The sequence below is a fragment of the Schistocerca americana genome, chromosome 7 (genome assembly GCF_021461395.2).
Source record: "Schistocerca americana isolate TAMUIC-IGC-003095 chromosome 7, iqSchAmer2.1, whole genome shotgun sequence".
Classification (NCBI taxonomy): Eukaryota; Metazoa; Arthropoda; class Insecta; order Orthoptera; family Acrididae; genus Schistocerca; species Schistocerca americana.
Genome location: NC_060125.1, coordinates 220139895 through 220153547, shown reverse-complemented (window position 1 = coordinate 220153547; position 13653 = coordinate 220139895). Strand labels below are relative to the sequence as shown.

The following is a 13653-nucleotide window of genomic DNA, read 5'->3' as shown; positions in this document are numbered from 1 at the left end:
TTCTTAAAGTATGTAGAAATTAGAGGGAGGGACACTCTTGTGCTAAGTACAGTGAAAATAGCACCTGGGATGTATGACAAAACAGTCATGTTCTTTCAGATTTTCCTTTTGTATCGACAAATTGCAAGCAGTTACTATGAGGTCTCTTAAATCTGCATAATTATGGTTTCAGCTGACATCTGTAAGGCACAGCTGAGTGGATTGAGTTAATTCCCCCTGTTGATTACAGCACATATCACTGTGTTCTCTCTAGTTTTCATGGACAGCCATTGATTGAAGTCTGGTTTTTTGATTCATAGTAGTGCATTACTTCATCATAATCATTTGTCAAGAAATTGGCTTCCATAAACTTTGCCACGAACATACTCAAAAAAAGGGAACTTGCTGTGCTACGATACTAGAGCCTGTTCCATGCGTGGTATTTTAAGCATATTCTGCACCTATAAACTGCTATTTATTGTGGATGTTTTCTTTACTCCTTTATGGCTGATATGCACACTTAAAATTTAAATGTTACTGGAAATGCCTGGAAAACTATTCAGAGAGAATTTTATCTTTCTAATAATAGTTGCAAACACAGCTGCTGACCTTAATCAGCCTTTATAAAGGTAGTTACAGACTTAACTAATCTGCAGATAAAAATGTGTGGAACAATTTAATCATAAAAGTAATTGGCAAATAAACAGGTACTAGCCAAGTTGATCTTTTGTTTTCTTTTATTTTTTTCTCACAATAAAGCTGTCTGTGTTCAGTACTTCTGCAATGTGTAGATTTACATTTCGTGCTTGTGCCATCCTGCAGCATGACAACAGTTTTTCTCATTCCCTTCATGTTGCAGTGTTTCCAGATATCGTGCGCAGGTGTGTCCATCTTGCATGACTTTGTGTTGTTGTCAATATTTTGAGGCTGCTTTAGTTATTAGGAAAATGTTTTTAATGACTGGTCATTGCATAGTTAATACATTTTACACATCTGTACTATTGTTTTTAATCAAAACAACACTTTCATTGTACTTAATATGCAGCTTGCATTGACTAGTGTTACAGTGTCATTAATACCAGCAAAAAGTGACAATGTCATCGAAGGATGCATACAGCCAGCTGTAGATTGTTTGTTGGCATGGTGCATGCTTGCTTATGTGTGTGTAGTCTAGCCCCTCCTGTTGTGTTATGTGTAGGAACTTTGTGCCGTCGAGGAGGCCTGTGATGACTCCCAGCCGACCTCCAGCTCCTGTCACTCCACAAGCTCCCCTGCATGGCATCTGTGAGTAGCACACCAGTCTCACTTGTGATTTCTAATTGGGAAAGAATGATTGTTTTGTTTGATAACTTAACCATTAGTATACCTGGGTATGCCACATAACCATAATATGTTTTAATGAATTTTTGTGTAAACATTTGCATGTGTTCCCGATAAGCATTGGTAAAGTTTCATGATCACTAGTTCAATACTGCGGGGTAAAGTCAGCTTTTGATCCCATAGCATACCTTCCTGCAGTGTACCCTGAGTTTTCAGCAGCTTTGAGACAGCCCATCTCTGGTAATATTTTCTTGAAGGAAACAGAACTAGACCATTGTAAAATTTTTGTGCTTTCTTCAGTGAAATAGTAAAGAAAGATTTTGTGATCAGTTTTCAGATGTATAATTCAAAGCAAAGTTGGCAGAGAAATTATCTGGTTGAAAAAAAATGTGAAGTATAGCTTCTTATATCTCCAGAAGAAAGTGCGTGGTTTACCTGAAACTGCATTTTACCACTTACAACACAGTGTCTTAAAATATATAAAATTGCGATCTCCTATTGCATTCCTATATTTTTCAATTTGAAGGAATAGTTGAAAACTTTTATAAAAACACAAAAATATGTGTTTTAGCCGACTTTTGCAAAAAAAAAGGTATTGTTCTGCAAACTCTTAAGCCGTTGTCATTAGAAAGACCCTGTTGCACCTAACTGGTTTTGGTTTTGGAATGTTAGAGCACGGTACACATATTAAATCTATCATCTTTTGTTCTAAATATTTTTGTAGGTGGTGTTCAACAGCTTTTAGGAAGGTTAAGATTTGCATTATGAAGTTCACAACTGTACCACAATTTTTTATCAAAGACAAGAGATTTCGGTCTGATATCACACCATCTTTGGGTCTCCTGCGCCAAAACAAGATAACCAAATAATAAGTGTGTACAATTGTAATACATAACAACTACTTGTATAGACACTACTGTCTACCATGACATTTGAATACGAGAGAATAGTTACAAAACAGCTCAGCTATGCATTCACACAGTTGCAAAACCAGTTGTAACTTGTAGACTGTTCAGTTACTATTATTGGCTGTCTAAGAGTAACATTTATGTCTCGACAACATCACAGACGGTTGTGTGCATTCTGTTATCGTGTTTTGAACTGAATGGGCCAAGGATGTTACAGTGGAAGTCTTTAAACATTTCAGATATATAATTATTACTGATTTAGTCAAACTGTCTACATGCCAGTAATGCTCCTAATTTGACTAATGATCACATTACTTTTAGTTCACTAACAGACCAGTTATGTTTTAAGGTCGCTGAACAATAAAAACAATCATTAAACAAATGCAATAAAGCAATTCAGCAACACAGTAACACTGTTTGTGGACCTCCACTGTCTCTCTGTAACAACTACTGCCTCTAGCATCTCTCAAATGTAGACAGTTTGACTAAATCAGTAATCCTTATATCTCTGGTATGTTTAAGACTTCCATTGTAAAGTCTCTGGCCAATTCAGTTTACAACGTGATAACTGGACACGCACAACTGTCTCTGATGTTGTCGGGACATAAATGTTTCTCTTAGGTGGCTAATAATGGTAATGGAACAGTCTATAAGTTACAATTGGTATTGCAACTATGAGAATGCACATCTGAGTTGCTTTTGTAAGTACTCCCCTGTATTGATATGTCATGGTCTACAAGTAATGTCTGTACGTTTAGTGATGATGCATTATAACTGTACCCACTTGTTATCTAGTTTCTTCCCTTTGATGCTGGAGACCCGAAGGTGATCTAATGTTGGACTGAAATTGATTTCTGTAAGAAAAAATTGTGGAACAGCTGTGAAATTTATAGTGCAGTATTTTATCCTTTGTTAGGTTTCACAATTGTGTAATATTCTGGTGGGAAGATACTATCAAAATATTCTGATGAATAGGAAGTGAGTGAGAACAGCTTGGAAAAGTGCACAAAAGAGCATCACTAGTCGTAACTCTGCATGACATGTTTCAACAAGTTTTTGTGCTGAAATAACTTCAGTATTGAAATAGTTATCAACTTCAAAATTTAATGGTCCATTAGCCAAGACAAAGAAGATCATAGTATTAAAATTATTGCAGAACAGCTGAACACACATTCTATAAACTGTCTTCAAATTCCCACGATTGTCAGATTGTCAAAATTTTCGTGAATGTTCATAGAAATCTGCCTGACGTCTTTTGGAAAAGCATTCTTGTTAATGAACGTTTTGAATTTGTGTCTTCACTTTGTGTGATGTTATTGTTTCCAATCTAAAGTATAGCATATTTGTGTTAACATAGTTTGTGGGGGGAGACGCATCTGGAGTCATTACTGAAGTAATGAAGAGAGAAATCTAAGCAGAAGCATATTTGATTAGCTCCTTGACATGAACACGAGCAGTAATAGTGTCATTCCATAGACAGTCACTGAAACTATGAAAACTCGTACATGCCACCTTCTGATTTTGGGGAGAAATAACAAATGAATATAATCTTGCTTGGCTATTTTCCCATTGGAATCCGTGGACTTTAACGTTAAATGAATAATTTTCGGAACAACCCGTTTGGATAATAAGCTTGTCCTTAGATCAAATTTAAGGGCTCCAAGATGATATTTGGCTATTTAATGATGGCGTGACAGATTCCAAATTTTTGTACCTACCTCTTCAATAAATTAATCTACAGTCATTTTCTTCGTGTCCAGAATGCCCCAATCAGTACAGATCCATTGCCTATGTACAATAATTTCCTGTGGATCATGCTGTATGAAATAGCTAGCAATTGTAGATGCTATAGCTTCTGGTCCAGGAAACTGTTCTCAGTGATGTAGTGTGCTTTCTTTAAATTCCATTCTGCAAACTGCCATGCTGAAAAACTCAAGTGATTACCGCAGATTATTACACATACAAAACAGGGAACACTTTCTTTATTGCTTGATTATTTATGCACTTTTATTTTGTGTGTAAAGAATTTTATAGAGCTGAATGCAAATTATGATATCTAATTTTGCACCCCCAGACTTTACTTAACAAGTGTTAAGCATATTAAAAAACTTCAGATTGAATTTTAGTCCTGGTGGAATGTGGACGTATTTTCACAGCACTGTTGCCTTCTCATTGTTTTTTTGGGGCCTTATATGCTCCCAAATGCGAAACCAAATCTAGGTGTTTTTTTTTTATTTTTTTTTAGAACATGTTCTTTATAATGAAAATGGTTGAAAAGCGTTTTCAGAATATCTCTTACAAAATAGTGAGCTAAAAATACCCATTTTTGGCATTTTTACAAACATCTTCAACTTTGTCCTTAATTTGTAAACTATTGGAAAGCAATAGGATAATGAAATTTTATAGTCTTAAGACCTTGTGGTGCTATGTTACTACATGCAAAGTTTCAGATGTATCCCACAATTAGTTTTTTTCTGTCCAACACTGCTTCACGTTATCTTTATGAAAATTGTTCATGGTATCTTTTTTAAATTATTCCACGTAAGAGAGGGCTAGATTGGCTAGCTTTGATTCTTTAGGTAAATATTTGCTGGGATATTATGTCGCAAAGTTGTCGAAAACTCAGGGGCACTATGAAAAAGTGAGTTATGGGGGTCAAACAAATGACTATATATATATCTGCAAGTACACACATCAAAAAAAGTTCTGCTGCGCCTCGGTTACGAGTGTTCCAGAACCTGTACCGAAAATTGGACTAGAGGTCAACATAAACATCATTTCCATCCGTTTTATTTCTCATGAAAACAACACATTGCATGTTGTAGCACCATACAGCGAGACCTTCAGAGGTGGTGGTCCAGATTGCTGTACACACCAGTACCTCTAACACTCAGTAGCACGTCCTCTTGCATTGATGAATGCCTGTATTCGTCATGGCATCAAGGCACTGTTGGTTCAGATTGTCCCACTCCTCAGTGGGTGGTGGGTCACGTCGTCCATAAACAGCCCTTTTCAATCTATCCCAGCCATGTTCGTTAGGATTCATGTCTGGAGAACATGTTGGCCACTCTAGTCGAGTGATGTCATTATCCTGAAGGAAGTCATTCACAAGATGTGCACAGTGGGGGCGCGAATTGTCATCCATGAAGACGAATGCCTCGCCAGTATGCTGACGATATGGTTGCACTATTGGTCAGAGGATGACATTCACGTATCATACAGCCATTACGGTGCCTTCTGTGACCACCAGCAGCAAATGTCGGCCTCACATAATGCCTCCCCCAAACCATCAGGGAACCTCCACCTTGCTGCACTCACTGGACAGTGTGTCTGAGGTGTTCAGCCTGACCGGGTTGCCTCCAAACAAGTCTCCGACGATTGTCTTGTTGAAGGCATTTGCAACACTCATTGGTGAAGAGAACATGCCAATTCTGAGAAGTCCATTCGGCAGGAGTGCAGTTGTACATCATGCAGCCTATTGCGCACAGTTTTAGTCGTAACATGACATCCTCTGGCTGCAGGAAAAGCATTATTCAACATGGTGGCATTGCTGTCAGGGTTCCTCCAAGCCATAATAAGTAAGTAGCGGTCATCCATTGCTGCAGTAACCCTTGGGCGGCCTGAGTGAGTCATGTCATCGACTGTTCCTGTCTCTCTCTGTATCTCTTCCATGTCCGTACAACATTGCTTTGGTTCACTCTGAGATGCCTGGACACGTCCTTTGCTGAGAGCCCTTTCCGGCACAAAGTGCCAATGTGGACACAATCAAACCACATTATTGACCATCTAGCCATATTTGAACTACAGGCAACACGAGCTGTGCAGCTCCTTCCTGATGGAATGACTAGAAATTATTGGCTGTCGGATCCCTTCTGCCTAATATGCGCTGCTCATGCATGGTTGTTTACATCTTTGGTTGAGTTTAGTGACACCTCTGAACAGTGAAAGGGACTGTGTCTGTGATACAATATCCACAGTTAACGTCTATCTTCAGGAGTTCTGGAAACTGGGGTGATGCAAAATTTTTTTGATGTGTATTACATTGGTGAACATAAAACTTTACCAATGTTCACTGTCAACATGTGTGAATAGTACCAGCAAATATCATCAGTATCGATGATTGTCATCTGGGAAGTTTTTCTGAAATTAGACCTATTGACATGGAGTGCCTCCCTGTCATTTGTTTGTTTATGAAAAGTTTTACAAACAGTTGATGTTGGGGCCACTGTTTTGCACAAGACGAGAAACTCCAAGTAGTTATTACGCTTCTGCATTTGTATTTAGCAAATGGTGGTTGCTGAATTTGTTTATTCTGTGGGTATGGAATAGGTAGAGGTAAATTAAAACAAGACATTGTTGATACTGTTTCAAATGGTATTGCAAGAAGACAATTTTATTTATGCATTGTGTTCATAATGAGAGTGATTATGTATTTAAGAATGAACATGTGTTCAACCATTGTATGTAATTTAATCGTGTGATGTGCCATCATACAAATGATTGGAAAGTTTTTGTCATCGCACCTGCACTCAGAAGTACTAAGCTAAGTGGTGTGCTTCATATACATCACTCACAACAATCCAGTAGGGCGATATTTGCGATTGCATTATTTTGATGATTAAAAATGGGGCTTGAAAATGGCGAAGGCCGAAACTGTGCAGTAGTGCAGAAATAAACTAAAAATTCACTGTTGAATATGCCATGGAGTCACTTACGAAGTTGAGTAGAAGGTAGATGCATAAACTACATCATAAACCTTCTACCTTTTTTTACATCACAGCATTGGCAGAATGTGCGTGCATGCATGCTTCGGTTTTTCCTGCCAGAGGTGTGGTCTTCTCATCCATATAATTAAAATAAAACTAGGTGTATGTACAAAAGAAGAGCAAAAATGATACTACTGTTGTACAGTTTAACTCTGAATAACTCTGGCATTAATACTTCTGAAATTGAGGTAGAAGAGATGAGGTAGTAAATACTATCTGAAAGAGCCTGACAGCTAAACTGTTCTATTTTACTGCCACCCTGTCAGAGAAATTAGAAAGGTAATAAAATATAGCCAAACTGGAAATAACCGTAGACTGAAACTTCCATCCAGTTTGATCATGATCTGGCGGAGTGTACGTGGCTGAACCTGTTTTATGGAGTAACTGTTGGAAAAAATATTATCAAGAATGCCTTTAAAGCATAAATTTTAAACCGTAGAAAACAGGTGAACAGCAAAGTGATAAAACACACTGACAATATACATGAAGCCTTGGGAACTAATTAACAAGTACTCGTAAAACTGTCAGGAAGACACCAAATGTGTGTGTGTGTGTGTGTGTGTGTGTGTGTGTGTGTGTGTACAATGGTTGTGTGTCTACACACACACACACTGTAAATTTTTCACTTGTATGAAGTGAAAAAATCCTATATCATTGTAGAACTGGTCTGTGGAATAAACTATTTTAAATTAGACATGACAATAACACAGTGAAAGACTGAATGCTGTATGTAATATAAATGGATAGACAAAAAGTCTGCTCACCAAGTGCTGGCATTAGTAAACACATTTAAATGTTACGGAAATATGCAAGCTTTTAGAGCCAGTGGCTCCTTCTTCTGGCGGAACGGTTGAAGGGAAGGGAAGAAGTATGAAGGAAAAGGACTAGCAAGGTTTAAGAAATAGGAGAGCTATCAAAAATTCGCCCAGATCCTTGGGTCAGGGGAGGCTTAACCACATAGCACTGGTTGAGAAGGAAAGACAGATTGTCAAGGACTTCACTGAGCAAGATTTGAATACCTGAGAGATTAAAAGCCGAAGATAGGGTAATAAGCAAAACAGAGATTACTGAAAAATGTCATGGAAGAGCTAATAAGAGCATATAGCTAAAACATGTTAGACAGTTGGGGGTGGGGGGTGGGGGGGAAATAGGCAGATCCGGAAATAAAAGATATAAAAAACTGAAAGCAAGTGAAGAAACAGAATAGTTACTGAAAAGAAATGCTGAGACTAATACATTTACATAAATTTAGGTCAGGTGAATGGTGAGATCCAAGCACATGTAATACCAGTTTCCACCTGCAGAGTCCTGAGAAACTTGTGTTTAGAGGGAGAACGCAGAGGGCATGTGTGGTCAAACAGGCACCAGTGTCACAACTGTCAGGTTGTAGTCCATGGTCTGCAACAGGATATGGTGTGTGTTGCCTTCGCCAACCACACCATGCACTACCATCTTTTACCTCCTTCCTAAGATCCATAAACCTAATCACCCACGCTGTCCTGTAGTTGCTGGCTTTAGGACAGTCTTTGTATGTATGCTTGCTTTGGTTGACCAATATCTGCAGCCTATTGTACAAAGACTCCTCTCCACAATATTAAGGAAATCAACCGTTTCCTAGATTGTCTGAAATCTATGACCACTCACTACCACCACACACCTTGCCTCTGACCATTGATGCAACCTCCCTTGATACCATCATTCTGCGTGTACATGGTCTGTCTGTTGCTGAACATTACCTCAACCAAAATCATGGGCAAGGACTAGGGAAACAGGCCCCTTCCTATGCTAATCTTTTTATGAGTAGTTTGGCGGGGTCTATCCTGGAATCCATAAGCCTGCAGTCCCTGGTTTGGTTTTGATATATTGATGACATATTTGCCATGGTGAGGCTGACTTGTTAAGATTTTTGGAATCTCTAAATACATTCTCCCAATTAAATTTCACATTGTCCTATTCCAGACCTCATGCCACTTTCCTTGATGTGGACTTCATCCTCACTGATGGTCAGCTACACACTTCTGTTCACATTAAACCTACAAACAAGCAACAGTACTTACGTTTTGACAGTTGCCATCCTTTCCATGTCAAACGTTCTTTTTTATGTAGCCTCGGCATTTGCTGGTACTACTGATCCCTCCAAAAAACAACTTGAGAGTACACCTTTGGTCACTCTGCACTATTGTGGTCTTGAATGTATAATCAGTTACTTCAACAAGGCTATGACTTCATAAAATCATGCCCTGAAGTGAAGTCCATTCTGATAGGTAACTGGTGAAACATGTGCTATTGGAAGGAGAGCAATCTCATGCCATGTATCAGTTGTTGTAAACATTGCTGGACCTTCTGCATTGGTATGACTACCACCAAGTTACCAGTCAGGATGAATGGACATACACAAGAGGGTTTATGCTGGCAACGCACAGTATCCTGTTGCAGAGCATTCTCTACAATATGACACTTGTGACCCTGATGCCAGTTTCATCACATGCGTCACCTGGGTTCTCCCTCTAGTTTCTCAGAGCCCTGCAGGTGGGAACTCATGTTAAAATATGTGCTTGGTTCCCATCATCCACCTGCCCAAAAATCCGCATTAATTTCTTTGGTCTCAGCATTTCTTTTAAATAAATATAGTGTTTCTTCACTCTCTTTTAGTTTTCTATATCTCTTATTTTCCGACTGAGTAGTAATCAGCCCTCCACCATCTGTCCAACATATGTACACTGCAATTGGCTTTCTGCTCTTATTAACTCTTGCCTGGTTTTTTTGAGTAATCTCTGTTTTGCTTAGTACTCTATCTTCCACCTTCAAGCTCTCAGGTTTCCAAATCTCACCAGTGCAGTCCCCAACAATCAGTCTTTCCTTCTCATCCCATGCAGTAAGTCTTCCCTGCAGGTTCTTGGCATCTTTTCTGCAACACTCCCCATTTCTTATACCTTGTCAGTCCTTTTCCTTTATCCCTTTTCTATTCTCTTCAACCCTTCTGCCAGAAGGAGGGGCCACTGCCTTCAAAAGCTTAACACATTTCTATAATTTTTATGTGTGTTTTCTCCTGCCACCATTTAGTGCCTAGGTTTTTTTATTTATCCAATTATATTTTCAAAAAAATTGTTATTTTTGAGTGCTGTGTGTGATATTTATAATAATTTGACTTCCTGCTATTGACCAGAACATTCATGTTACAGAGGTATGTAACAGTACACCAGATCATGCCACACAGTGTGCTAATTTTGAGTATATAGAAGTGAATAAGTAGGAAGTATACAATGAATATGAATGTTGAAGAATAAATATCCAGCTGGGTGGTACTGCATATCCAGTATGATTACCAAGATGTGCTTAAAAGGAATGTCGAAACCTCTGCGTACCCTATTAATTCTAGAATTAGTGACAACATGCAACTATCTACACAAAAAATGAGTGTGACCCTGTCTCAAAATGTAGACAAGTATCATATATCCCTACCTTCAATATGGAAAGGATAAATTGTTACTGCATAGAGGAGATGTTGAGTTGCAGACAGGTACAGTGAAAAGACTGTGAAAAATTAAGTTGTCGACTGAGCCGGGTGCTAGTGCCTGGAGACAGTGGGCATGCATGTGTGAGCTATTTTTGTGTGAATGTGTATGTGTGTTCCCTATTTTTGAAGCAGTGCTTTATTATTTTAACAAGCATTTTCATTTTGCCTGCGTGCAACTCAATGTGTCTTCAATGTGGTGAGTGGCACTCTGTATTTCTACATTGCTGTCATACCATCTTTAGTAAAATATTTGGAACTGTGCCTAAAAAAAGAAGGTAATATACATCAACACCCGAACAAAATGCTTATAGAATTACTATGTGCCTTTAGAAAAGAACTAATCAGAACCATAGAAGTTAATACAGCTTCATAAATAATCCACAAGCAACTGCAGTCTGCATAGTGGAGGGCACATTGTACCGATATTATCAGTTTTCTTTCTTATTCCTTTTGTGTATTGAATGATGGAAAAAATTTTGTCTGAATGCCTCTGTATGTGCCTTAATCTCTCTTTATCTTTTTCTCACTATGAGTAGATTCCATACTTCAAATGTATTATAGGAAGACTATAAAGTATCTATCTACAACAGTTATAATTTCTTTTTTGGACTCAAAATGTTTCCCAGCTACAAATTTTTTGAAGTGTGAGTGATAGTAAAAGTCAGAGGATGCCAAATATGGGGGAACGGTGTGGATATTCCAAAAAATTCTTACTAATCGCAATAGCTATCTTGTTGTCAAAGTACCTGTGTTATTTTTCTCCTCTCACATTTTTCATCCGGCTGGTCCAGAAGTCTTTGTATAGTATTCACCAGTTATTACTTTACCATTTGACAGTACTGAGTGAAAATAATTTTTCTAGTATCCCAGAAGACATTGACAGTAATCTTTCCAGCAGATGAAATTGACTTTTCTTTTCTTTATCTGTCCTGAACTATCAGGTTCTACATAATATTGTTGTTACTATTTCATTTACGGTGTAATGTGATAGATCTTTATCTCATCCAAATCAGTTGCATCCTTTTTCAAAAGTTCTGCACATGGCTGGTTAAGTTAAACATTTGATTTTATAACCTTTCACTGAATGCTTAACCATCTTCTAATGTCATCCATCACTTACCTTGAGGTCAATATCTTGGTTCTCTCATAAGTCTTGTGGTCCAATGAAATATTCCCATGGCCCACTGTTCACCTATTCACCTCGTTATATTTCCTGCTTGCCATCATTCCTTTTTCATGGCATAATTATATTTTCTGTTTGAGTTGCGGAACTGTGAATGGTTGTATTGTAACGGGCAAACTGCGCGATATCTATTCAGATAAGTAGTTCGGTGTTACGTATAATATAAATGACGATGCAGAAGAGATTTGCTACTACAGTATACTAAATACATCTTTCCACTTCATTTTTTATTTTTATGAATTCTGTTTTTCAAAGGAATTGTGTATGTTTCATTCAACAGCTTGCTGAATAGTTAGTTGTTGTTTTAGCAACTTACATAAGCAAAGAGAAAATGGGGTGAAATGCGCATGTAAATACAAGTTAATTTGCTGCTGCATTTTTCATACCTCTTTCTTATGATGCCATTTATACCATTGTATTTTTGTGGTGGTTGTTTTTGTGTGTGCTATCACTAACATTTTTATACATTGCTTTGCACTACCTGTGTCATTGTTTCACTTGCATTTTCATTGGCTTTGTTTTTAATCATCAAACTCCTTGTGTATTTCTGTTACAACCGTATTGCTACAGCTTGCTCCAGTAGTGCTAAACATTCTTTTGTAGACAGATTGTTTTACATCTCACATATAAATTGTGTGCTAGTATTCATAATATGCTGCAGTAATTTGTTTTCTTTTTTTCACAGTGGTTAATCAGTCTCAGACTGCACATCAGAATTATTCAAGGGAAACACCATCACCACATACACAGCCTTCAGGTACCATAATGTTTGTTCAGCTCTCTCACTGATTTACATAGACTATTTTATAGTTCCACTAATATTTTGTTAATTCACCCAGTAGGTGGACAGTCTGTCTCATCAGTAGGCACTATCCAGAAACCAGTGGAACCAATATTTGTACCTGTTCCACCCCGTCCTCAGAGGCTTCTACATTCAGAGGCATACATCAAGTGAGTGCTTTACCTGATTCATTTTCTTATTCTGTTACATACTATGAATTATTTTTCATTGTTTTTCTTTTATGATATTGCAGGTATATAGAAGGACTGAATGTGGATAATAAATATATTAGCAACTGGAACAAACAGTTGGATGCTACACCAGAAAACACAAGTGTTCAAGATCCCAATAGGTTACCTGTGCACTGGTTGGGTAATGGTGTTGGCAACCATGGAAATGTTATCAATGCACTGTGGACACTGAGGGATTTTATGTTACGTGATGCTCTTGGCATTAGCAAAGTGATCTGAGTATAGTTTGTCTTCATAAATAAGTCGGAATTTGGCTCAGTATCATATACTGTTTTAAATGTCTGTAGTCTATATATTTTTGAATATTTTTTATTCAAATTTTAAAACTGTGGTATGATGTTAATTAATTCATTGATGAATGGTCTTGAGTATTTAAGAATTTTGTGAGTGTTTGTCTTCATAGCATATTAAGTATATGTGTGACCAACTACAATCATTTCCAGTACGTGAAAAATCATCTTCATATTTGTTTTATATAAAAGTTTTGTACATTGTTCCTCAAAGTTTGTGAGTCAACTGTGCCTCATCACTAAATAAAACATTGTTTATATGGTAGATTGTTCTCTCTCTCTCTCTCTCTCCCCCTCCCTCTCTCTCTCTCTCTCTCTCTCTCTCTCTCTCTCTCTCTGTCTCTCTCTCTCTTTTTTTACTTGGAACAGAATTGCTTGGTGTATAGCTTTCTCTTATTTGGAGAAACATAATTTAAAAAATCAAGAAAATTGTCAAACTTACAGAGAGGCTGGCCTCTACTTTGTTTCCTGGTAAGTTTCTGAATTGAGTAGGTACTGGCCAGGCTCTCTGCCTCTTCAAAAAGTATGTGACTGTTATGATCACTAGAGACCGGATTATATGCATCATAGAAGCCTTAAAATATGCATGAAAAATGCATAAAAGGTGTTGAAATATGCAAGATCAAAAAACAAACAAACATGGTAGTTACTGCATGCA

The 13653-nt window shown here is 37.7% G+C and overlaps 1 protein-coding gene across 13 annotated transcripts in view; it reads left to right on the top strand.

Moving 5' to 3' along the window:
• The window catches only part of LOC124622653 (protein polybromo-1), a 336599-nt gene extending 323346 nt beyond the window's left edge, over positions 1-13253 (top strand). For 7 of the 13 annotated variants that reach the window (XM_047148434.1, XM_047148436.1, XM_047148443.1 and 4 more), the window contains 4 exons: positions 1178-1263; positions 12359-12430; positions 12513-12624; positions 12708-13252. In XM_047148434.1, the coding sequence (XP_047004390.1) occupies positions 1178-1263; positions 12359-12430; positions 12513-12624; positions 12708-12924 (487 nt within the window). In that variant the 3' untranslated portion in view covers positions 12925-13252. Of the gene's footprint in view, positions 1-1177; positions 1264-12358; positions 12431-12512; positions 12625-12707 lie in introns of those variants that run through there. The other 6 variants (XM_047148435.1, XM_047148437.1, XM_047148444.1 and 3 more) reach the window with 6 other exon arrangements.
• The last annotated feature ends 400 nt before the right edge of the window (positions 13254-13653 follow it).